Source organism: Nerophis lumbriciformis, linkage group LG22, assembly GCF_033978685.3.
Source record: "Nerophis lumbriciformis linkage group LG22, RoL_Nlum_v2.1, whole genome shotgun sequence".
Taxonomy (NCBI): Eukaryota; Metazoa; Chordata; class Actinopteri; order Syngnathiformes; family Syngnathidae; genus Nerophis; species Nerophis lumbriciformis.
In genome coordinates, this window is record NC_084569.2 from 41,127,459 (window position 1) to 41,154,958 (window position 27,500).

The following is a 27,500-nucleotide window of genomic DNA, read 5'->3' on the forward strand; positions in this document are numbered from 1 at the left end:
GAAGCATGTTTAATATAAACAGTGTGATTTATAACAATTAGGGAGGTTTGTGTCATGTTTGTCCTCTTACAGAAACCATATTAAAACAAAAAACAAACATTTTTCCCCTCATCTTTTTCCATTTTTCATACATCTTTGAAAAAGCTCCAGGGAGCCACTAGGGCGGCGCTAAAGAGCCGCATGCGGCTCTAGAGCCGCGGGTTGCCGACCCCTGGTCTAGTCTCTTACGTGAATGAGATAAATAATATGATTTGATATTTTACGCTAATGTGTTCATCATTTCACACATAAGTCGCTCCTGAGTATAAGTCGCACCCCCGGCCAAACTATGAAAAAAACTGCGACTTATAGTCCGAAAAATACGGTACATCCAAATATAATGAAAACGCACACAAAAAACAAGTGCAAAACTTCATGAAGTACAAACCGAACAAAATAAATAATATACACCTCACGGGATGATACAAAAGAAATACAAAACCAAAAAAAAGAATAAGTAAAATAATAAATATAAAGCAAAATGTAAAGACTTACGGCTGTCCATATGATCTTATTGTTCTGTCTTTATATATTCTACACCAGGGGTGCTCACACTTTTTCTGCAGGCGAGCTACTTTTCAATTGATCAAGTCGTGGGGATCTACCTCATTCATATATATCATTTATATTTACTTATTTATGAAATATATGTTTTTGTTAACAAGTTAAAGGTGTTTAATGATAATGCAAGCATGTTTAACACATATAGTTAATATTGTTAAAAAATTAAAGGTGTTTAATGATAATACAAGCATGTTTAATACATATAGTTAATATTGTTAATAAGTTAAAGGTGTTTAAAGATAATGCAAGCATGTTTAACACATAGTTAATATTGTTAAAAAATTAAAGGTGTTCAATGATAATACAAGAATGTTTAATACATATAGTTAATATTGTTAACAAGTTAAAGGTGTTTAATGATAATACAAGCATGTTTAATACATATAGTTAATATTGTTAACAAGTTAAAGGTGTTTAACGATAATACAAGCATGTTTAACACATAGTTAATATTGTTAAGAAGTTAAAGGTGTTTAAAGATAATGCAAGCATGTTTAACACATAGTTAATATTGTTAAAAAATTAAAGGTGTTTAATGATAATACAAGAATGTTTAATACATATAGTTAATATTGTTAACAACTTAAAGGTGTTTAACGATAATACAAGCATGTTTAACACATATAGTTAATATTGTTAATAAGTTAATTGTTTAAAGATAATACAAGCATGTATAACACATATAGGTAATATTGTTAACAAGTTATAAAGGTGTTTAAAGATAATACAAGCATGTATAACACATAGATTCCTTTCTTTCATGAAGACAAGAATATAAGTTGGTGTATTACCTGATTGTGATGTCTTGCATTGATAGGAATCAGACAGTAGTGCTGATAAGGTCCGCATTTTCGAATGGAGGAGAAAAAAAGTCCTCCTTTCTGTCCAATACCACATGAAAGTGGTTGGTTTTTGGCATCTTATTTGTCCAGCTTCCGTACTCCTTTGTATACACTTTACAAGAAATACATTGTCGGCAAACTCCGTAGCTTGCTAGCTTGTGCACGCCAGCTTTCTGAGACTCTTATTTTGGTAGCGCAACTGTGCAGTCGGTCTTTGGAGTTTTGACGACAGGTACGGCGCCAGAGTCTGTTGAAATAAAGTGTTTCTCGCCTTCCAGTCGGTAATTTTAATGAGCTGGCAGCAGCCAGCGTCATCTCAGAAGACCCTCGGGTGCCGTGAATGTCAATCAAGTGACGAACGTGACGTCATAGTGAAGATTTATGATCGCTCATTTTTAGGACTATTTTTTTAATGCCTGGCTGGTGATCGACTGACACACCCTCCGAGATCGACCGGTAGCTCGCGATCGACGTAATGAGCACCTCTGGACAATCCAGCAGGTTTCATCACCCTTTCAATTTGGGCTTTTCACAATCATAAAAATATTATAGTCCATAGAAACGCTATGGACAAATATTAGACGAAACGGGATCATTTTGCCGGAATGTTCCAGCTTCTGAATACAGTTACTAATATTCATACACTTCCTTGTTTCTGTCACCTTTTCAGCGCTGATTGAGCAAAGGACGCTCCATTCGGTTCCACAAGCCACAGTCCCAAATCCACCTGCCCTGGACACAGTCCCCGCCTCCCCCCCCGCATCAGGTTTCACGCGTTCACCTGTTTCCTCGCTGCCTCAAGCATCTCTTGCCTTGCCGTCTCAACAGCACCCGGCTATGGTGTCGGTGCAACAGGTGTCGCAAATACCGGTCTCTGCGGTGCAGCTCCACATGAAGGCGCTACCGGTCTCCTCCGTGGTCACCACGGTCAGACACACGGCGCCACAAGCACTTCATCAACTGCAGTCTCAGCCCCAAAACCAGATCTGTGCACAGATTCAGGTCCAACGCATGCAGTCTCAGCCGCATCTCCAGACCCAAGCACAAATCCATCCCCAGATACGAGTTCAGTTTCAAACACAACCTCCACAACAACCCCATCAGCTTCCTCCAATTCAACCCCAGGTGAAGTTCCCCTCCCAAAACCAGACCCAGGTTCAGGTTCAACACCAGGCAAGGGTCCAGCCTCAGTACCAATCGCAGGTACAAGGTGTACTTCAAACCCAAGTGCAGACCCAACCGCATGCGCTGCCTCAGGTTCAGAGTCCGGCTGTAACCCAGTTTCAAAGCCAACTCCACCCCCAGGTTCAGGTCCAATTCCAGCAACAGAGTCCGATTCTGCCTCACGCGTCGCAGCATCCTCAAGTCCAGACTCATTCCGCAATCAAGAGTCCGGTACAAACCCAGGCTCAGTTCAAAGTTCAGTCACCGACCCAGGTTCAGGTACAGACTCAACCCCAAGTGCAAGCTCAGGTCCAGGTCCAGTTCCAGTCTCCAAACCGAGGTCACGTTCAGGCCCAGCCTTCCATCAGACATCAGCTCATCACGGTTCCAGGACTTCAACAACCGGTCCAACTGTTGTCAGCGCTACCGCCTCACGTCGCCGCCCAAATCCAGGCCCAGATCCAGGCCCAGGCGCAGCAGCAAGGCGGCGCGGTTCCCCAGCAGATCAAACTGCAACTACCCATCCAGATCAAGCAGACGGGGAGTCCAATTCAAACCCACCAGATCCAGAACATGGTGACCATACAGGCTCCGACCAGCGTGCAGGACCAGCTCCAGAGGATCCAGCAGCAACCTTCCCCACCAAAGAAGAAGAAACAGCAGGAGATGAGACGGGAGCAGAAAGATCTGGGAGACGTTCTTCACAAACAAGTGAGACCTCGCAACACTTCCAGCTCATGAAGAAGGTACTGAGATGTTTGTTGTGCTGGCAGGTGGGAGCCAAGCCAGGTGTGACCTCGGACCTGCTGAAGCACAGGAAGACTGTGGCTGCTGCTGAGCGGGAGGAGAACCAGAGGTTTGGACTTCAGCTTTCTTGTCAGAGTTGGATAAGGGTGACGGAGCACTGAATAGTTCCACCGAGGGGCCACACACTGACAAAGCAAACCATTTTGGTCATTTTCACCTTCAGATCCAGTACCATATTTAGGACCAGAAAATTATATTTTGGTGGACGTTTCACGTGAATGTTGAAGAGCCAAAGCCAAACTAAAATGCTAGCAAGTAACAAAACAACTCAGCAAAATGAGCAAAACTAGCATGCTTACTGTTAGCATTAGTGAAATAACAAAATATATGATACTGAGGTGTATACCTGCTTAATTAGCTTAAAAAAAAGCTAGCATGCTAACAGTACTATGCTAACAATAGCATGTTTACAGTTGGCATTAGTGAAATAACAAAATATATGATACAGAGATGTATACCTGTTAAATTAGCTTTAAAAAAAGCTAGAGTGCTAACTATAGCATGCTTACTGTTAGCATTAGTGAAATCAAATATATGATACTGAGATGTATACCTGTTAAATTAGCTTTTTTTTAAAAAGCTAGCATGCTAACTATAGCATGTTTACAGTTAGCATTCGTGAAATAACAAAATATATGATACTGAGGTGTATACCTGCTAATTAGCTTGAACAAATAAAAACTAGCATGCTAACAGTACTATGCTAACCATAGCATGTTTACAGTTAGCATTAGTGAAATAACAAAATATATCATATAGAGATGAATAGCTGTTGGATTAGCTTTAAAAAAAAAAAGCTAGCATGCTAACAATAGCATGCTTACTGTTAGCATTAATGAAATAACAAAATATATGATACTAAAGTGTATACCTGTTTAATTAGCTTAAAACAAAAGCTAGCATGCTAACATTACTATGCTAACAATAGCATGTTTACAGTTAGTGTTAGTGAAATAAGCTAGCGTGCTATTATCAGAATGCTAACGATTGTGCCAAAGGCCATTAAATAATTAGTTCCTTTGGTCACCCCATGTCAGGTTCAAACACCGAACTACCTATTAAACAGGACAAGAAGCAAGGAATCAAAGAGACAGGATTAAAATTAGCTTCTGAGGAGAGCGCGTGGAACTGCACCCTCGTACAGTGTCACCCCACGCTCTGAGGAAAAAGTTCCCACGCCTCCCCATTTATTTGGGCATTCCCTGATTACATAGCTGAAGCTGCTTGTGGCCCCATTATGCAGCAGCCCAGCACTGGTTCATAAACAGTTAAAACAAAATGTGCTTGGAGCGGTGTCAGGTTTGCCCCTTCTCTGCTCGTCCGCCTTATCATCTTGGAGACTTCGGGTCCTGATACGGCCCCTCCTGTGGCTGTCCAGATCTGAAAAACAGACACTTCTACGGCGAGGCGCATTCCATGGCACACGGTGGAGATTTACAAGCTGTCCGCCTTTTGCTTGATAAGGAGGACAGCTTTGTGAGCACAAGTGGATAGTAACCAGAGCCACCGCTCTTCACGCAGGGCAACCTGAACTGCAAGCAAACCAGTTGTGTGATAACTTACAGTATACAGGTAAAAGCCAGTAAATTAGAATATTTTGAAAAACTTGATTTATTTCAGTAATTGCATTCAAAAGGTGTAACTTGTACATTATATTTATTCATTGCACACAGACTGATGCATTCAAATGTTTATTTCATTTAATTTTGATGATTTGAAGTGGCAACAAATGAAAATCCAAAATTCCGTGTGTCACAAAATTAGAATATTACTTAAGGCTAATACAAAAAAGGGATTTTTAGAAATGTTGGCCAACTGAAAAGTATGAAAATGAAAAATATGAGCATGTACAATACTCAATACTTGGTTGGAGCTCCTTTTGCCTCAATTGCTGCGTTAATGCGGCGTGGCATGGAGTCGATGAGTTTCTGGCACTGCTCAGGTGTTATGAGAGCCCAGGTTGCTCTGATAGTGGCCTTCAACTCTTCTGCGTTTTTGGGTCTGGCATTCTGCATCTTCCTTTTCACAATACCCCACAGATTTTTTATGGGGCTAAGGTCAGGGGAGTTGGCGGGCCAATTTAGAACAGAAATACCATGGTCCGTAAACCAGGCACGGGTAGATTTTGCGCTGTGTGCAGGCGCCAAGTCCTGTTGGAACTTGAAATCTCCATCTCCATAGAGCAGGTCAGCAGCAGGAAGCATGAAGTGCTCTAAAACTTGCTGGTAGACGGCTGCGTTGACCCTGGATCTCAGGAAACAGAGTGGACCGACACCAGCAGATGACATGGCACCCCAAACCATCACTGATGGTGGAAACTTTACACTAGACTTCAGGCAACGTGGATCCTGTGCCTCTCCTGTCTTCCTCCAGACTCTGGGACCTCGATTTCCAAAGGAAATGCAAAATTTGCATGGTTGGGTGATGGTTTGGGGTGCCATGTCATCTGCTGGTGTCGGTCCACTCTGTTTCCTGAGATCCAGGGTCAACGCAGCCGTCTACCAGCAAGTTTTAGAGCACTTCATGCTTCCTGCTCTATGGAGATGGAGATTTCAAGTTCCAACAGGACTTGGCGCCTGCACACAGCGCAAAATCTACCCGTGCCTGGTTTACGGACCATGGTATTTCTGTTCTAAATTGGCCCGCCAACTCCCCTGACCTTAGCCCCATAGAAAATCTGTGGGGTATTGTGAAAAGGAAGATGCAGAATGCCAGACCCAAAAACGCAGAAGAGTTGAAGGCCACTATCAGAGCAACCTGGGCTCTCATAACACCTGAGCAGTGCCAGAAACTCATCGACTCCATGCCACGCCGCATTAACGCAGTAATTGAGGCAAAAGGAGCTCCAACCAAGTATTGAGTATTGTACATGCTCATATTTTTCATTTTCATACTTTTCAGTTGGCCAACATTTCTAAAAATCCCTTTTTTGTATTAGCCTTAAGAAATATTCTAATTTTGTGACACACGGAATTTTGGATTTTCATTTGTTGCCACTTCAAATCATCAAAATTAAATGAAATAAACATTTGAATGCATCAGTCTGTGTGCAATGAATAAATATAATGTACAAGTTACACCTTTTGAATGCAATTACTGAAATAAATCAAGTTTTTCTAAATATTCTAATTTACTGGCTTTTACCTGTATACAATTATTCTGACACCCCATATACAGAGGAAACCCAATTGTACTAAAACGTTGCTCCTGTCCCAGGATGATTGTGTGCAACCAGGTGATGAGGTACATCCTGGACAAGATGGAGAAGGACGAGCGGCAGGCGGCCAAGAAGAGGAAGAAGGAGGAGGTGGTGGAGCAGAAACGCTCCAAGCAGAATGCCAGCAGGCTGACGGCGCTGCTGTACAAGCACAAAGAACACCTGAAGGCTGAGATCCTGAAGAAGAGGGCCCTGCTGGACAAGGACCTCCAGATGCAAGTCCAGGTTAGCATGCCTTCCTCAAAATGTGGACCCAAGTATCACACCTACAAGAACCTTTATGGCCCAACACCATCCATTGTGGACTGCCGGCCGGACTTTAATTGGTGCATTCAGTGGTCGCTCGGTTTCCGTACATTATCTTGTGTGTCGCACGACCAAACCTTTCTGCCATTGTGCTCAAACAGAATCTGTGTGCTTGTTTGGGGTACGACTGATTGAAAGTCGAGGCATTCGATTGTAGCACAATGGAAGCCAATAAGAGCAGTTAAAAGTCTGTTATTCCTGAATGTCACTGAACGCACCACAGAAAGTCAAGCCAAACAATCAACTAGTGAAGTTGTCACATTGTGTACCGGTAAATGGTAAATAAAAAGAGAATACAACAAATCCTTTTCAACTTATATTCAATTGAATAGACTGCAAAGACAAGATATTTCATGTTCACACTGAGAAACTTCTTTTTTTTTCTTGCAAATAATCATGAACTTAGAATTTAATGGCAGCAACACATTGCAAAAAAGGCATGTTTACCAGTGTGTTACATGGCCTTTCCTTTTAACAACACTCAGTAAAGGTTTGGGAACTGAGGAGACACATTTTTGAAGTGGAATTCTTTCCCATTCTTGCTTGATGTACAGCTTAAGTTGTTCAACAGTCTCCCTTCTCATATTTTAGCCTTCACACATTTTCAATGTCTGGACTACAGGCAGGCCAGTCTAGTACCTGCACTCTTTTACTATGAAGCCACACTGTTGTAACACGTGGCTTGGCATTGTCTTGCTGAAATAAGCAGGGGCGTCCATGATAACGTTGCTTGGATGGCAACATATGTTGCTCCAAAAGCTGTATGTACCTTTCAGCATTAATGGTGCCTTCACAGATGTGTAAGTGTCTTGGGCATTAATACACCCCCATACCATCACACATGCTGCCTTTTACACTTTCACCCTAGAACAATCCGGATGGTTCTTTTCCTCTTTGGTCCAGAGGACACGACGTCCACAGTTTCCAAAAACTATTTGAAATGTGGACTCGTCAGACCACAGAACACTTTTCCACTTTGTATCAGTCCATCTTAGATGAGCTCGAGCCCAGCGAAGTGTTTCTGGGTGTTGTTGATCAATGGCTTTGGCTTTGCATAGTAGAGTTTTAACTTGCACTTACAGATGTAGCGACCGACTGTAGTTACTGACAGTGGTTTTCTGAAGTGTTCCTGGGCCCATGTGGTGATATCCTTTACACACTGATATGGCTTTTTGATGCAGTACCGCCTGAGGGATCCAAGGTGTGTAATATCATGGCTTATGTCCAGATTCTCGGAACCTTTTGATGATATTACGGAGCGTAGATGGTGAAATCCCTAAATTCCTTGTTGAGAAATGTTGTTCTTAAACAATTTGCTCAGGCGTTTGTTGACAAAGTGGTGACCCTCGCCCCGTCCTTGTTTGTGAATGACTGAGCATTTCATGGAAGCTGCTTTTATAGCCAATCATGGCACCCACCTGTTCCCAATTAGCCTGTTCACCTGTGGGATGTTCCAAATAAGTCTTTGATGAGCATTCCTCAACTTTCTCACTCTTTTTTGCCACTTGTGCCAGCTTTTTTTGAAACATGTTGCATGCATCTAATTCCAAATGAGCTAATATTTGCAAAAAAATAACAAAATTAAATATCTTGTCTTTGGAGTCTATTCAATTGAATATAAGTTGAAAAGGATTTGTTGTATTCTCTTTTTATTTACCATTTACACAACCTGACAACTTCACTGCTTTGGGCTTTTGTATATTTGGATATAGGTTTTAGGCCATGTGGCCATCCTCTGGTGTGATGTACATCATGGCATATTTCATTGTGCACTCAGGAGGAACTGAAGCGAGACATTGCCAGGCTCCAGAAGGAGAAGGAGAAAGCCCGGGCCGCCATCACCCAGGCGGCGGCGGCAACCGTCAAGTCAGCCTCTCACTCCTCACATTCCTCACATTGCTCCCACGCAGCCGCGCCCCCGTCCTCATCCCACAAACGCAAGCGGGAAGACGAGCGAGACCGGGACAGAAACCGGGACAGGGAGCGACATCATGACAAGAAGCGGGACAAGGACAAGGACAAGGACAAGGACCGGTACAAAGACCGGGAAAAGGAGCGAGACCGGGAGAAGGAGAGGGTGAGACTCCAAGAGCCACCTCGACACCGGGACAGGGAGAAGGACCGGGACAAGGACAAGGACAAGGACAAGGACAAGGACAAGGACAGGGATCCCTTCTCAGCGAAACACAAGAAGAAGAAGAAGCTCTCCTCTACCTCAAAGGACCACAAGAAGGACACCAAGTTGTACTGTATCTGTAAAACTCCCTACGACGAGTCCAAGTAAGTACAACCTGTATATATATATATACAGGTAAAAGCCAGTAAATTAGAATATTTTGAAAAACTTGATTTATTTCAGTAATTGCATTCAAAAGGTGTAACTTGTACATTATATTTATTCATTGCACACAGACTGATGCATTCAAATGTTTATTTCATTTAATTTTGATGATTTGAAGTGGCAACAAATGAAAATCCAAAATTCCGTGTGTCACAAAATTAGAATATTACTTAAGGCTAATACAAAAAAGGGATTTTTAGAAATGTTGGCCAACTGAAAAGTATGAAAATGAAAAATATGAGCATGTACAATACTCAATACTTGGTTGGAGCTCCTTTTGCCTCAATTACTGCGTTAATGCGGCGTGGCATGGAGTCGATGAGTTTCTGGCACTGCTCAGGTGTTATGAGAGCCCAGGTTGCTCTGATAGTGGCCTTCAACTCTTCTGCGTTTTTGGGTCTGGCATTCTGCATCTTCCTTTTCACAATACCCCACAGATTTTTTATGGGGCTAAGGTCAGGGGAGTTGGCGGGCCAATTTAGAACAGAAATACCATGGTCCGTAAACCAGGCACGGGTAGATTTTGCGCTGTGTGCAGGCGCCAAGTCCTGTTGGAACTTGAAATCTCCATCTCCATAGAGCAGGTCAGCAGCAGGAAGCATGAAATGCTCTAAAACTTGCTGGTAGACGGCTGCGTTGACCCTGGATCTCAGGAAACAGAGTGGACCGACACCAGCAGATGACATGGCACCCCAAACCATCACCCAACCATGCAAATTTTGCATTTCCTTTGGAAATCGAGGTCCCAGAGTCTGGAGGAAGACAGGAGAGGCACAGGATCCACGTTGCCTGAAGTCTAGTGTAAAGTTTCCACCATCAGTGATGGTTTGGGGTGCCATGTCATCTGCTGGTGTCGGTCCACTCTGTTTCCTGAGATCCAGGGTCAACGCAGCCGTCTACCAGCAAGTTTTAGAGCACTTCATGCTTCCTGCTGCTGACCTGCTTATGGAGATGGAGATTTCAAGTTCCAACAGGACTTGGCGCCTGCACACAGCGCAAAATCTACCCGTGCCTGGTTTACGGACCATGGTATTTCTGTTCTAAATTGGCCCGCCAACTCCCCTGACCTTAGCCCCATAGAAAATCTGTGGGGTATTGTGAAAAGGAAGATGCAGAATGCCAGACCCAAAAACGCAGAAGAGTTGAAGGCCACTATCAGAGCAACCTGGGCTCTCATAACACCTGAGCAGTGCCAGAAACTCATCGACTCCATGCCACGCCGCATTAACGCAGTAATTGAGGCAAAAGGAGCTCCAACCAAGTATTGAGTATTGTACATGCTCATATTTTTCATTTTCATACTTTTCAGTTGGCCAACATTTCTAAAAATCCCTTTTTTGTATTAGCCTTAAGTAATATTCTAATTTTGTGACACACGGAATTTTGGATTTTCATTTGTTGCCACTTCAAATCATCAAAATTAAATGAAATAAACATTTGAATGCATCAGTCTGTGTGCAATGAATAAATATAATGTACAAGTTACACCTTTTGAATGCAATTACTGAAATAAATCAAGTTTTTCAAAATATTCAAATTTACTGGCTTTTACCTGTATGTATGTATGTATGTATGTATGTATGTATGTATGTATGTATGTATGTATGTATGTATGTATGTATGTATATATATATATATATATATATATATATATACATATACACACACACACACATGTATGTGTGTATATACAGTGGTGGTCAAAAGTGTACATACACTTGTAAAGAACATCATGTCATGGCTGTCTTGAGTTTACAATCATTTCTACAACTCTTATTTTTTTTGTGATGTAGTGATTGGAGCACATACTTGTTGGTCACAAAAAACATTCATGAAGTTTGCTTCTTTTATGAATTTATTATGGCTCTACTGAAAATGTGAGGGTGAAAAGTATACATACAGCAATGTTAATATTTGCTTACATGTCCCTTGGCAAGTTGACCTGCAATAAGGCGCTTTTGGTAGCCATCCACAAGCTTCTGCTTGACCACTTGACCACTAAATTGCTGCAGTTCAGCTAAATGTGTTGCTTTTCTGACATGGACTTGTTTCTTCAGCATTGTCCACACCTTTAAGTCAGGACTTTGAGAAAGCCATTCTAAAACCTTCATTCTAGCCTGATTTAGCCATTCCTTTACCACTTTTGAGGTGTGTTTGGTGTCAACGCCCAACTGCGCCCAAGACCCAACCTCCGGGCTGATGATTTGAGCTTGTCCTGAAGTATTTGGAGCTCATCCTCCTTTTTCATTGTCCCATTTAAAGCAGCAGTTCCATTGGCAGCAAAACAGGCCCAGAGCATAATACTACCACCACCATGCTTGACGGTAGGAATGGTGTTCCTGGGATTAAAGGCCTCACCAAACATATTGCTGGGTATTGTGGCCAAACAGCTCCATTTTTGTTTCATCTGACATCACATGGACAAAGATAAAACCTTCTGGAGGAAAGTTCTGTGGTGAGATGAAACAAAAATGGAGCTGTTTGGCCACAATACTTAGCAATATGTTTGGAGGAGAAAAGGTGAGGCCTTTAATCCCAGGAACACCAGACCTACCGTCAAGCATGGTGGTGGTAGTATTATGCTCTGGGCCTGTTTTGCTGCCAATGGAACTGCTGCTTTAAATGGGACAATGAAAAAGGAGGATTAGCTCCAAATTGTTCAGGACAAGCTAAAATCATCAGCCCGGAGGTTGGGCCTTGGGCGCAGTTGGGTGTTCCAACAGGACAATGACCCCAAACACACCTCAAAAGTGGTAAAGGAATGGCTAAATCAGGTTAGAATTAAGGTTTTAGAATGGCCTGACTTAAAGGTGTGGACAATGCTGAAGAATCAAGTCCATGTCAGAAAAGCAACACATTTAGCTGAACTGCACCAATTTAGTGGTCAAGTGGTCAAGCAGAAGCTTGTGGATGGCTACCAAAAGCGCCTTATTGCAGGTAAACTTGCCAAGGGACATGTAAGCAAATATTAACATTGCTGTATGTATACTTTTCACCCTCACATTTTCAGTAGAGCCATAATAAATTCATAAAAGAAGCAAACTTCATGAATGTTTTTTGTGACCAACAAGTATGTGCTCCAATCACTACATCACAAAAAAATAAGAGTTGTAGAAATGATTGGAAACTCAAGACAGCCATGACATCATGTTCTATACAAGTGTACTTACACTTTTGATTGCGACTGTAAATGTCTATATATATTAGAGATGCGCGGATAGGCAATTATTTCATCCGCAACCGCATCACAAAAGACGTCAACCATCCGCAATCCACCCGAAATAACATTTAATCAAAACCGCACCCGCCCGTTGTTATATATCTAATATAGACGATGCAAGGCATTAGTGAGGTTATAAAGCTTTTGCCTGTTAAAGAAAGGAGACTGATCCAATGTAGCAGAGACATTCAATGCGTGCCACGCTGTCACGGCCCAGACGCACACCAGTGCGCAATCATCTGGGAGCCACGCTGGGCGCACCTCCAAGCGCGTGGAGGTGCGATGTCCCTCGCACCCGCGGCGGCTCCACCCGGGCTCGCGCCCGAGGCTTCAGCGCGCACCGCGGAGGCCATCCTACTCGTCGCGGCCTGGCTCTCGCTGCCGGCGACGGCCGGGTATGGGCCCGACGCTCCAGCGCCATCCATTTTCAGGGCTAGTTGATTCGGCAGGTGGGTTGTTACACACTCCTTAGCGGGTTCCGACTTCCATGGCCACCGTCCTGCTGTCTATATCAACCAACACCTTTTCTGGGTTCTGATGAGCGTCGGCATCGGGCGCCTTAACCCGGCGTTCGGTTCATCCCGCAGCGCCAGTTCTGCTTACCAAAAGTGGCCCACTCGGCTCACCAGGGTGAGCCCCACCCCTTTCGTGAGCGCACTGCGCGCGGAGTGACCCCTGTTACGCGCCCCCGGCAACTGGGGTGGCGGGCAGGTAAACTGCGCTGGCGGAGCGCGCGGAGTGACCCCTGTTACGAGCCCCCGGCCACGGGGGTGGCGGGCAGGTAAGCTGCTTACCTGCTGCGCGTGACTCAGGCCGAGGCGGGGTGTCGGTGCGGTGGGCGCGGTGGTGACCCTGGACGTGCGTCGGGCCCTTCTCGCGGATCGCCTCAGCTACGGCTCCCGGTGGGGCCCTCTCGGGGGAAGGGGCCTCGGTTCCGGACCCCGGCGAGGCGTCCCTTCTTCGCTCCTTAAGTGTCCATCTCTTTTTTTTTTCTTCTTCTGTTGTGGCATATGCAGCAGGTGCCTGCTCGTTTTTCGTATGTGGGTAACAACATTTAACTATGTATATATATTTACCAATTGGTTTAACTGCCACCCGCCTGAATCTATTTAAAATCTAATTTTTTTTTTAATTTCAATCGCCCGACCCGACCTGCGGATAAAATCTAATTTTTTTTTATTTCAACCGCCCGACCCGCGGATAATCCGCGGACTCCGCGGTTGTGTCCGCAAACCGCGCATCTCTAATGTATGTATATATATCTATATACATATATACTGTCTTTGGCCGCAGGTTTTACATCGGATGTGACCTGTGCTCCAACTGGTTCCATGGTGCATGCGTGGGCATCACGGAGAAGGAGGCCAAGAAGCTGGAGGACTTTGTGTGTAGCGACTGCAAGCGCGGCCAGGAGGGCGGCAGCAAGGAGGAGCTCTACTGCATCTGCCGGACGCCATACGACGAGTCACAGTACGCCTCCTCGCACCTTCTCGCCTCATTAGCGTTGAAATGCTAACCCCAGGTTCATTCCCCTTCAGGTTTTACATCGGCTGCGACCGCTGCCAGAACTGGTACCACGGACGTTGCGTGGGCATCCTGCAGAGCGAAGCCAACCACATCGACGTGTACGTGTGCCCGCAGTGCCAGTCCACGGAGGACGCCATGACCGTCCTCACGCCGCTGACCGACAAAGACTACGAGGGCTTGAAGAGGATATTACGCTCTTTGCAGGTAGGGAACTAAACTATGCTAATACTTTGGTAATCAGGAGCACTTATAAAGCTGTGTTAGACCTTCAAAGTTGATAGTGATGCAGTGTCTTTCACCACCACCACACAGTCCCCATACCAATGTTTTGCTACTGCTACCCAATTGTATTTCCATACTTTTCAGTACTTTTCTAAATAAAGCATACTTGCCAACCATCCCGAATTTTCCGGGAGACGCCCTATTTTCACCTCTTCCTGGAAAGTTTTCACAGTCCACATTTTTCAACTGTTTTTTGACCATTCCTCCTTCAAAACATTCCTTTTCATTGGGACAAGGAAACTACCTTTTTTCATTTTGTACATATTCCCAGTTTTCCCAAAATTCCTGGAATTCCGAAATGCCCATTTAAACTCAAACTCTTACTACATCAACATTTTTCAACCGATGCATTTACCAACACCAAACCCAGTCATATCATTTAGGACAATTGTGCTAGTATCAATATTTTTAAAAATTCCCGGTTTTCCCGAAATTCCCGAATATTCAGGGAATTCCCATTCAAGTGAATGGGAACATTTCTCAAAATGTTTCCCATTTTTTCAACCATCCACCCACACTGCTCTTCCCACATGTGGAACGCAAAACATGTTTTCCCTGTTAAGGTTTGCAGAGGAGGTGACGGCAACAGACACTAGATGGCAGTAATGTTCAATGATTTATTATATATAGTAATATATATAATAATAAACACTAAATATATGAACTAAGGAAATGGAGTGTGGCAAAATCCAAGAGTGTGTATGGTGTACGACTATGTGTAGTATTTAACTGAGGTGTGCGTTACCAAGTGTTGAACGAGAGATGAGGAAGTCCAGGGGAAGAGGGGAATCCGTGTCCAAGCGGGAGGTCGAGATCCAAGGAGCAGTCCGAGAAGCAGGGGAACGACGACGAGAAATAACGAGACACACAGCAACGTCAAAACACGGGAACGGAGGTCTGCAGTAGGATGACACGACAATGAAACACGGAAGGGAAAACAGACAGAGAGAACAGTATTGCATCAAGCAGGATGATCGCTTACTATACGCCAACAGATGATTATATTCCGGCGCCGGCATGCCAAGATGTCCAGGCTTATGAAGGCAGCTCCTTCATTCCAGGCAGGTGTGATGATTGCCGGCAAGTGATTGCAGCTGGCGGCAGCTGCAGGGCGGAGACGCGCGTGGCGCGTCCCTAGATCTGCGCCACAGTCGTGGGCGTGTCCCGCGGTTCTTGCAGCGCGCAAGGATGAGGACGCATTCCAATGCGCCCTGGCCGTGACAGTATCCCCCTCCTTATGGACAGCTCCCAGATGTCCTCTAGCAGGAACCACGAGAACACAGAGGTCAAAAGTCAAGGGAGGGTGGAGGGGTGAACTGGAGGTGGGTCGTCGTCCCAAGTGTCCCCAAATCCAGCGGGGACGAGTCTGGTGGCGGCGGCGAGTAGAACGCCGCAGCAGCCTGCGAGGTGGACGACCAAGGAACGACCACCTTCTTGGACGTCCAGAGGGCAGACGCGAGTGGCGCCAGAACCACAGCAGCCTACGGGAAACATATCCATGTTTTGGGCGTTGCTGTTGGTGCAGAAAGTGTCCCTGCCCTGGCCACAGAGGGCGCCGTGTGCGGGCGCCTGTTGGCTGCCTTTGCGCCCGGCCAGCCGGAGGTCGCGGTAGCGACGATGCAGGAGACAAGGGAGCAGGCGGCGCCGTGGAAAGGCCCGCCAAAGACGAGTAGGATGAATACCTTGGAGCCAGAGTCGAGGAGGACGATGTCGTCGGAGCCAGAGTCAAGGAGGACGATGTCGTCGGAGGGGTGGAAGCAGCAGACGTCATCGGAGCCAGAGACGAGGAGGGCAGCTGAGGAGCTGGGCGAGGTGCTGAAGCCAATGCTGCTGGCCGAGGCGCAGAGGTCGGCGGAGCAGGCCGAGGCGCAGAGGTCGAGGCCAGCCTGGGAGCTGGTGGAGACGCGGGGGCCAGCCTGGGAGCTGGTGGAGACGCTGGGGCCAGCCTGGGAGCTGGTGGAGACGCGGGGGCCAGCCTGGGAGCTGGTGGAGACACGGGGGCCAGCCTGGGAGCTGGTGGAGACGCGGGGGCCAGCCTGGGAGCTGGTGCTAGCTCGGAGGCCAGCTTGGTGGCTGGTGCTAGCTCGGAGGCCAGCTTGGTGGCTGGTGCTAGCTCGGAGGCCAGCTTGGTGGCTGGTGCTAGCTCGGAGGCCAGCTTGGTGGCTGGTGCTAGCTCGGAGGCTAGCCGGGGGTCTGGTGCTAGCTCGGAGGCTAGCCGGGGGTCTGGTGCTAGCTCGGAGGCTAGCCGGGGGTCTGGTGCTAGCTCGGAGGCTAGCCGGGGGTCTGGTGCTAGCTCGGAGGCTAGCCGAGGGTCTGGTGCTAGCTCGGAGGCTAGCCGGGGGACTGGTGCTAGCTCGGAGGCTAGCCGGGGGACTGGTGCTAGCTCGGAGGCTAGCCGGGGGACTGGTGCTAGCTCGGAGGCTAGCCGGGGGACTGGTGCTAGCTCGGAGGCTAGCCGGGGGACTGGTGGCTGCGGCTGGGAAAAACAGAAAACAGGGGGTATTTGTCTGGCAGGTGGTAGCCTGTCTGGGCTCAGCTGTGCTACCACATCAGAACATCCACCAGTGCTAAAATGGAAGAGACTAGTACTGGCAGGTGGTAGCCTGTCTGGGTTCAGCTGTGCTACCACATCAGAACAGCCACCAGTGCTAAAATGGAAGAGACTAGTACTGGCAGGTGGTAGCCTGTCTGGGTTCAGCTGTGCTACCACATCAGAACAGCCACCAGTGCTAAAATGGAAGAGACTAGTACTATCCCCCCCCTCCGAACACGGATGCCAGACGCTACCAGCTGACTGAGGGACTGTCACTAAGGGTGGGAGGAGGGTGTCCAAGCGACGGGTAAATTCCTTCATCCCCATATTGGAGTTAAACAGTCCCTTTAAGGAGTGTTGAGGGCTAGAAAATGTGTCCAGGGTGGAGGTAAAAGAAAAAGACATCCTGAGAGGGGCAAAAAGAAAGAAAAAAAAAAGGGAAGTGAAAAAAAATTTCCACTGGGGGCAGGGCTAAAGTCACTGGGGGCGGGGCTAAGGAACTGTGCCGTCAGGTCCCTAATCAATTGGCCGGAATATACTGTTAAGGTTTGCAGAGGAGGTGACGGCAACAGACACTAGATGGCAGTAATGTTCAATGATTTATTATATATAGTAATATATATAATAATAAACACTAAATATATGAACTAAGGAAATGGAGTGTGGCAAAATCCAAGAGTGTGTATGGTGTACGACTATGTGTAGTATTTAACTGAGGTGTGCGTTACCAAGTGTTGAACGAGAGATGAGGAAGTCCAGGGGAAGAGGGGAATCCGTGTCCAAGCGGGAGGTCGAGATCCAAGGAGCAGTCCGAGAAGCAGGGGAACGACGACGAGAAATAACGAGACACACAGCAACGTCAAAACACGGGAACGGAGGTCTGCAGTAGGATGACACGACAATGAAACACGGAAGGGAAAACAGACAGAGAGAACAGTATTGCATCAAGCAGGATGATCGCTTACTATACGCCAACAGATGATTATATTCCGGCGCCGGCATGCCAAGATGTCCAGGCTTATGAAGGCAGCTCCTTCATTCCAGGCAGGTGTGATGATTGCCGGCAAGTGATTGCAGCTGGCGGCAGCTGCAGGGCGGAGACGCGCGTGGCGCGTCCCTAGATCTGCGCCACAGTCGTGGGCGTGTCCCGCGGTTCTTGCAGCGCGCAAGGATGAGGACGCATTCCAATGCGCCCTGGCCGTGACATTCCCTTTACCAAAATTCCTGTTTCCGGGAATTTTCCGGTCATTTTCTCCCCGGTGACAATGAATGGGAAATAATCCCACATTTCTCATCCGATTTGAACCGTTCCACACACTCCACTCACCCCGCACATTCAAGCCAGCTTCCGAAAAATCCCTGATTACCCAGAATTACCAGGAATTTCCCCCCTTGGACAATGAATGGGAAATATACAAACCTCTCCATATTCCACATTTCTCATCCGATTTGAACCGTTCCAACATCCACACACTCATCTCACCTTGGAAAATTAAGCCAGCTTCTGAAAACTCCCTGATTACCCAGAATTACCAGGAATCTCCCCCCATTGACAATAAATGGGCAATATACAAACCTCTCTATATCCCGCATTTCTCACCGGATTCCAACAGTTCCAACATCCACACACTCATCTCACCTTGGACAATCAAGCCAGCTTCTGAAAACTCCCTGATTACCCAGAATTACCAGGAATCTCCCCCCATTGACAATGAATGGGCAATATACAAACCTCTCCATAGCCCGCATTTCTCGGCGTATTCCAACAGTTCCAACATCCACACACTCATCTCACCTTGGACAATCAAGCCAGCTTCTGAAAATTACCAGGAATCTCCCCCCATTGACAATGAATGGGCAATATACAAACCTCTCTATATCCCACATTTCTCGCCGGATTCCAACAGTTCCAACATCCACACACTCATCTCACCTTGGACAATCAAGCCAGCTTCTGAAAACTCCCTGATTACCCAGAATTACCAGGAATCTCCCCCCATTGAGAATGAATGGGCAATATACAAACCTCTCCATAGCCCGCATTTCTCGCCGGATTCCAACAGTTCCAACATCCACACACTCATTTCACCTTGGACAATCAAGCCAGCTTCTGAAAACTCCCTGATTACCTGTAATTACCAGGAATCTCCCCCCATTGACAATGAATGGGCAATATACAAACCTCTCTATATCCCACATTTCTCGCCGGATTCCAACAGTTCCAACATCCACACACTCATCTCACCTTGGACAATCAAGCCAGCTTCTGAAAACTCCCTGATTACCCAGAATTACCAGGAATCTCCCCCCATTGACAATGAATGGGCAATATACAAACCTCTCCATAGCCCGCATTTCTCGCCGGATTCCAACAGTTCCAACATCCACACACTCATCTCACCTTGGACAATCAAGCCAGCTTCTGAAAACTCCCTGATTACCCAGAATTACCAGGAATCTCCCCCCATTGACAATGAATGGGCAATATACAAACCTCTCTATATCCCACATTTCTCGCCGGATTCCAACATCCACACACTCATTTCACCTTGGACAATCAAGCCAGCTTCTGAAAACTCCCTGATTACCTGGAATTACCAGGAATCTCCCCCCATTGACAATGAATGGGCAATATACAAACCTCTCCATAGCCCGCATTTCTCGCCGGATTCCAACATCCACACACTCATCTCACCTTGGACAATCAAGCCAGCTTCTGAAAACTCCCTGATTACCCAGAATTACCAGGAATCTCCCCCCATTGACAATGAATGGGCAATATACAAACCTCTCCATAGCCCGCATTTCTCGCCGGATTCCAACAGTTCCAACATCCACACACTCATCTCACCTTGGAAAATCAAGCCAGCTTCTGAAAACTCCCTGATTACCCAGAATTACCAGGAATCTCCCCCCATTGACAATGAATGGGCAATATACAAACCTCTCTATATCCCACATTTCTCGCCGGATTCCAACAGTTCCAACATCCACACACTCATCTCACCTTGGACAATCAAGCCAGCTTCTGAAAACTCCCTGATTACCCAGAATTACCAGGAATCTCCCCCCATTGACAATGAATGGGCAATATACAAACCTCTCTATATCCCGCGTTTCTCGCCGGATTCCAACAGTTCCAACATCCACACACTCATCTCACCTTGGACAATCAAGCCAGCTTCTGAAAACTCCCTGATTACCCAGAGTTACCAGGAATCTCCCCCCATTGACAATGAATGGGCAATATACAAACCTCTCCATAGCCCGCATTTCTCGCCGGATTCCAACAGTTCCAACATCCACACACTCATCTCACCTTGGACAATCAAGCCAGCTTCTGAAAACTCCCTGATTACCCAGAATTACCAGGAATCTCCCTCCATTGACAATGAATGGGCAATATACAAACCTCTCTATATCCCACATTTCTCGCCGGATTCCAACAGTTCCAACATCCACACACTCATCTCACCTTGGACAATCAAGCCAGCTTCTGAAAACTCCCTGATTACCCAGAATTACCAGGAATCTCCCCCCATTGACAATGAATGGGCAGTATACAAACCTCTCTATATCCCTCATTTCTCGCCAGATTCCAACAGTTCCAACATCCACACACTCATCTCACCTTGGACAATCAAGCCAGCTTCTGAAAACTCCCTGATTACCTGGAATTACCAGGAATCTCCCCCCATTGACAATGAATGGGCAATATACAAACCTCTCCATAGCCCGCATTTCTCGGCGGATTCCAACAGTTCCAACATCCACACACTCATCTCACCTTGGACAATCAAGCCAGCTTCTGAAAACTCCCTGATTACCCAGAATTACCAGGAATCTCCCCCCATTGACAATGAATGGGCAATATACAAACCTCTCTATATCCCGCATTTCTCGCCGGATTCCAACAGTTCCAACATCCACACACTCATCTCACCTTGGACAATCAAGCCAGCTTCTGAAAACTCCCTGATTACCTGGAATGACCAGGAATCTCCCCCCATTGACAATGAATGGGCAATATACAAACCTCTCCATAGCTCGCATTTCTCGGCGGATTCCAACATCCACACACTCATTTCACCTTGGACAATCAAGCCAGCTTCTGAAAACTCCCTGATTACCCAGAATTACCAGGAATCTCCCCCCATTGACAATGAATGGGCAATATACAAACCTCTCCATAGCCCGCATTTCTCGCCGGATTCCAACAGTTCCAACATCCACACACTCATTTCACCTTGGACAATCAAGCCAGCTTCTGAAAACTCCCTGATTACCCAGAATTACCAGCAATTTCCCCCCATTGACAATGAATGGGCAATATACAAACCTCTCTATATGCCACATTTCTCGCCGGATTCCAACAGTTTCAACATCCACACACTCATCTCACCTTGGACAATCAAGCCAGATTCTGAAAACTCCCTGATTACCCGGAATTACCAGGAATCTCCCCCCATTGACAATGAATGGGCAATATACAAACCTCTCCATAGCCCGCATTTCTCGGCGGATTCCAACAGTTCCAACATCCACACACTCATCTCACCTTGGACAATCAAGCCAGCTTCTGAAAACTCCCTGATTACCCATAATTACCAGGAATCTCCCCCCATTGACAATGAATGGGCAATATACAAACCTCTCTATATCCCGCATTTCTCGCCGGATTCCAACAGTTCCAACATCCACACACTCATCTCACCTTGGACAATCAAGCCAGCTTCTGAAAACTCCCTGATTACCCAGAATGACCAGGAATCTCCCCCCATTGACAATGAATGGGCAATATACAAACCTCTCTATATCCCACATTTCTCGCCGGATTCCAACAGTTCCAACATCCACACACTCATCTCACCTTGGACAATCAAGCCAGCTTCTGAAAACTCCCTGATTACCCAGAATTACCAGGAATCTCCCCCCATTGACAATGAATGGGCAATATACAAACCTCTCTATATCCCGCATTTCTCGCCGGATTCCAACCGTTCCAACATCCACACACTCATCTCACCTTGGACAATCAAGCCAGCTTCTGAAAACTCCCTGATTACCCAGAATTACCAGGAATCTCCCCCCATTGACAATGAATGGGCAATATACAAACCTCTCCATAGCCCGCATTTCTCGCCGGATTCCAACAGTTCCAACATCCACACACTCATCTCGCCTTGGACAATCAAGCCAGCTTCTGAAAACTCCCTAACTACCCAGAATTACCAGGAATCTCCCCCCATTGACAATGAATGGGCAATATACAAACCTCTCTATATCCCACATTTCTCGCCGGATTCCAACAGTTCCAACATCCACACACTCATCTCACCTTGGACAATCAAGCCAGCTTCTGAAAACTCCCTGATTACCCAGAATTACCAGGAATCTCCCCCCATTGACAATGAATGGGCAATATACAAACCTCTCTATATCCCTCATTTCTCGCCAGATTCCAACAGTTCCAACATCCACACACTCATCTCATCTTGGACAATCAAGCCAGCTTCTGAAAACTCCCTGATTACCTGGAATTACCAGGAATCTCCCCCCATTGACAATGAATGGGCAATATACAAACCTCTCCATAGCCCGCATTTCTCGGCGGATTCCAACAGTTCCAACATCCACACACTCATCTCACCTTGGACAATCAAGCCAGCTTCTGAAAACTCCCTGATTACCCAGAATTACCAGGAATCTCCCCCCATTGACAATGAATGGGCAATATACAAACCTCTCTATATCCCGCATTTCTCGCCGGATTCCAACAATTCCAACATCCACACACTCATCTCACCTTGGACAATCAAGCCAGCTTCTGAAAACTCCCTGATTACCTGGAATGACCAGGAATCTCCCCCCATTGACAATGAATGGGCAATATACAAACCTCTCCATAGCTCGCATTTCTCGGCGGATTCCAACATCCACACACTCATTTCACCTTGGACAATCAAGCCAGCTTCTGAAAACTCCCTGATTACCCAGAATTACCAGCAATTTCCCCCCATTGACAATGAATGGGCAATATACAAACCTCTCTATATGCCACATTTCTCGCCGGATTCCAACAGTTCCAACATCCACACACTCATCTCACCTTGGACAATCAAGCCAGCTTCTGAAAACTCCCTGATTACCCAGAATTACCAGGAATCTCCCCCCATTGACAATGAATGGGCAATATACAAACCTCTCTATATCCCACATTTCTCGCCAGATTCCAACAGTTCCAACATCCACACACTCATCTCACCTTGGACAATCAAGCCAGCTTCTGAAAACTCCCTGATTACCCAGAATGACCAGGAATCTCCCCCCATTGACAATGAATGGGCAATATACAAACCTCTCTATATCCCGCATTTCTCGCCGGATTCCAACAGTTCCAACATCCACACACTCATCTCACCTTGGACAATCAAGCCAGCTTCTGAAAACTCCCTGATTACCCAGAATTACCAGGAATCTCCCCCCATTGACAATGAATGGGCAATATACAAACCTCTCTATATCCCGCATTTCTCGCCGGATTCCAACCGTTCCAACATCCACACACTCATCTCACCTTGGACAATCAAGCCAGCTTCTGAAAACTCCCTGATTACCCAGAATTACCAGGAATCTCCCCCCATTGACAATGAATGGGCAATATACAAACCTCTCCATAGCCCGCATTTCTCGCCGGATTCCAACAGTTCCAACATCCACACACTCATCTCGCCTTGGACAATCAAGCCAGCTTCTGAAAACTCCCTAACTACCCAGAATTACCAGGAATCTCCCCCCATTGACAATGAATGGGCAATATACAAACCTCTCTATATCCCACATTTCTCGCCGGATTCCAACAGTTCCAACATCCACACACTCATCTCACCTTGGACAATCAAGCCAGCTTCTGAAAACTCCCTGATTACCCAGAATTACCAGGAATCTCCCCCCATTGACAATGAATGGGCAATATACAAACCTCTCTATATCCCTCATTTCTCGCCAGATTCCAACAGTTCCAACATCCACACACTCATCTCATCTTGGACAATCAAGCCAGCTTCTGAAAACTCCCTGATTACCTGGAATTACCAGGAATCTCCCCCCATTGACAATGAATGGGCAATATACAAACCTCTCCATAGCCCGCATTTCTCGGCGGATTCCAACAGTTCCAACATCCACACACTCATCTCACCTTGGACAATCAAGCCAGCTTCTGAAAACTCCCTGATTACCCAGAATTACCAGGAATCTCCCCCCATTGACAATGAATGGGCAATATACAAACCTCTCTATATCCCGCATTTCTCGCCGGATTCCAACAATTCCAACATCCACACACTCATCTCACCTTGGACAATCAAGCCAGCTTCTGAAAACTCCCTGATTACCTGGAATGACCAGGAATCTCCCCCCATTGACAATGAATGGGCAATATACAAACCTCTCCATAGCTCGCATTTCTCGGCGGATTCCAACATCCACACACTCATTTCACCTTGGACAATCAAGCCAGCTTCTGAAAACTCCCTGATTACCCAGAATTACCAGCAATTTCCCCCCATTGACAATGAATGGGCAATATACAAACCTCTCTATATGCCACATTTCTCGCCGGATTCCAACAGTTCCAACATCCACACACTCATCTCACCTTGGACAATCAAGCCAGCTTCTGAAAACTCCCTGATTACCCAGAATTACCAGGAATCTCCCCCCATTGACAATGAATGGGCAATATACAAACCTCTCTATATCCCACATTTCTCGCCAGATTCCAACAGTTCCAACATCCACACACTCATCTCACCTTGGACAATCAAGCCAGCTTCTGAAAACTCCCTGATTACCCAGAATGACCAGGAATCTCCCCCCATTGACAATGAATGGGCAATATACAAACCTCTCTATATCCCGCATTTCTCGCCGGATTCCAACAGTTCCAACATCCACACACTCATCTCACCTTGGACAATCAAGCCAGCTTCTGAAAACTCCCTGATTACCCAGAATTACCAGGAATCTCCCCCCATTGACAATGAATGGGCAATATACAAACCTCTCCATAGCCCGCATTTCTCGCCGGATTCCAACAGTTCCAACATCCACACACTCATCTCACCTTGGACAATCAAGCATTTCACTTCCACACACACTTACAGGACATTCACACGCAATTCTAGTATGGAATGTTTTTCCTTCTACAGAAATGCAAACATGTATTGTGTGGCCTCGGGGGGAAAGAAATCAAATAAAAGTTCCTATTACATTTTTGTTCCAACAGTCTCACAAGATGGCGTGGCCTTTCCTTGAACCAGTGGATTCCCACGATGCACCTGATTATTACCGAGTGATCAAGGAGCCGATGGGTAAGGAACAACGTTTCCAGATGCTAACAGTGGAACATAGCTGTCTGACATTTTGCATCCTGTGTTTGACTCCCTGGCAGACTTTTCCACCATGGAAGGCCGTCTCCAAAGGCGCCATTACCACAAGCTCACCGAGTTTGTGGCCGACGTGACCAAAATCTTTGACAACTGCCGCTATTACAACCCCAACGACACGCCCTTCTTCCAGTGTGCGGAGGTGCTGGAGGGTTTCTTCGTACAGAAGCTGAAATGTTTCAAAGCTAGCAGGTAAGCGTTGCTGCTCACCTTCATGGTCGCTGCTTGTACAACATGGTCACGCTACCACGTCGCGTCATTCCTCTTCTTTTTTTTCACTATTTTGTCACTTTTTACTGCTTTGTGCTAACCTGACTCTGGCCAGATCCTTGTGGTTGGCTGAGCTCCACACATTGATCTGGGAGTTCTCCATAGGAGATGTATTTCACAAAGTAAAAAGGTCCTTGTATGTGATTGGATGAAGCACTTGTCCGTTACAGTGCGGCAAAAAAGTATTTAGTCAGCCACCGATTGTGCAAGTTCTCCCACTTAAAATGATGACAGAGGTCTGTAATTTTCATCATAGGTACACTTCAACTGTGAGAGACAGAATGTGAAAAAAAAATCTAGGAATTCACATTGTAGGAATTTTAAAGAATTTATTTGTAAATCATGGTGTAAAATAAGTATTTGGTCACTTCAAACAAGGAAGATCTCTGGCTCTCACAGACCTGTAACTTCTTCTTTAAGAAGCTCTTCTGTCCTCCACTTGTTACCTGTATTAATGGCACCTGTTTGAACTTGTTATCTGTATAAAAGACACCTGTCCACAGCCTCAAACAGTCAGACTCCAAACTCCACTATGGCCAAGACCAAAGAGCTGTCAAAGGACACCAGGAAAATAATTGTAGACCTGCACCAGACTGTGAAGAGTGAATCTACAATAGGCAAGCAGCTTGGTGTGAAAAAATCAACTGTGGGAGCAATTATCAGAAAATGGAAGACATACAAGACCACTGATAATCTCCCTCGATCTGGGGCTCCACGCAAGATCTCATCCCGTGGGGTCAAAATGATCATGAGAACGGTGAGCAAAAATCCCAGAACCACACGGGGGGACCTGGTGAATGACCTGCAGAGAGCTGGGACCAAAGTAACAAAGGTTACCATCAGTAACACACTACGCCGACAGGGAATCAAATCCTGCAGTGCCAGACGTGTCCCCCTGCTTAAGCCAGTGCATGTCCAGGCCCGTCTGAAGTTTGCCAGAGAGCGCATGGATGATACAGCAGAGGATTGGGAGAATGTCATGTGGTCAGATGAAACCAAAATAGAACTTTTTGGTATAAACTCAACTTGTCGTGTTTGGAGGAAGAAGAATACTGAGTTGCATCCCAAGAACACCATACCTACTGTGAAGCATGGGGGTGGAAACATCATGCTTTGGGGCTGTTTTTCTGCTAAGGGGACAGGCCGACTGATCCGTGTTAAGGACAGAATGAATGGGGCCATGTATCGTGAGATTTTGAGCCAAAACCTCCTTCCATCAGTGAGAGCTTTGAAGATGAAACGTGGCTGGGTCTTCCAGCATGACAATGATCCCAAACACACCGCCCGGGCAACGAAGGAGTGGCTCCGTAAGAAGCATTTGAAAGTCCTGGAGTGGCCTAGCCAGTCTCCAGACCTCAACCCCATAGAAAATCTGTGGAGGGAGTTGAAAGTCCGTGTTGCTCGGCGACAGCCCCAAAACATCACTGCTCTCGAGAAGATCTGCATGGAGGAATGGGCCAAAATACCAGCTACTGTGTGTGCAAACCTGGTAAAGACCTATAGTAATCGTTTGACCTCTGTAATATAACCTTTGTTGGCAATAACAAAGTATTGAGTTGAATTTTTGTTATTGACCAAATACTTATTTTCCACCATAATTTACAAATAAATTCTTTAAAAATCCTACAATATGAATTCCTGGATTTTTTTTTCAAATGCTGTCTCTCACAGTTGAAGTGTACCTATGATGAAAATTACAGACCTCTGTCATCATTTTAAGTGGGAGAACTTGCACAATTGGTGGCTGACTAAATACTTTTTTGCCCCACTGTATGTTGAATGTCGTGCTACTTCAAGCACTCGCGTGGGAATCAAGCCGTGACGCTGACGAGAGCCACGCTGGGAAATCCAAACCCGGTCGGAAGAAGAGCCAAAACATCCTTGCCACCAATAAATGCCTTCAAAACCCTTCTCTGTTCATCTTTTAGATGATTCTAT

The 27,500-nt window shown here is 46.0% G+C and overlaps 1 protein-coding gene across 4 annotated transcripts in view; it reads left to right on the forward strand.

Moving 5' to 3' along the window:
• bptf (bromodomain PHD finger transcription factor) overlaps nucleotides 1-27,500 on the forward strand; it is an 89,846-nt gene that overhangs the window by 55,487 nt on the left and 6,859 nt on the right. For all 4 annotated transcript variants that reach the window (XM_072915717.1, XM_072915718.1, XM_072915720.1 and 1 more), the window contains 8 exons: nucleotides 2,116-3,320; nucleotides 3,383-3,465; nucleotides 6,633-6,858; nucleotides 8,717-9,219; nucleotides 13,794-13,970; nucleotides 14,039-14,231; nucleotides 25,133-25,217; nucleotides 25,298-25,484. In XM_072915717.1, coding sequence (XP_072771818.1) covers nucleotides 2,116-3,320; nucleotides 3,383-3,465; nucleotides 6,633-6,858; nucleotides 8,717-9,219; nucleotides 13,794-13,970; nucleotides 14,039-14,231; nucleotides 25,133-25,217; nucleotides 25,298-25,484 — 2,659 coding nt within the window. The remainder of the gene's footprint in view (nucleotides 1-2,115; nucleotides 3,321-3,382; nucleotides 3,466-6,632; nucleotides 6,859-8,716; nucleotides 9,220-13,793; nucleotides 13,971-14,038; nucleotides 14,232-25,132; nucleotides 25,218-25,297; nucleotides 25,485-27,500) is intronic.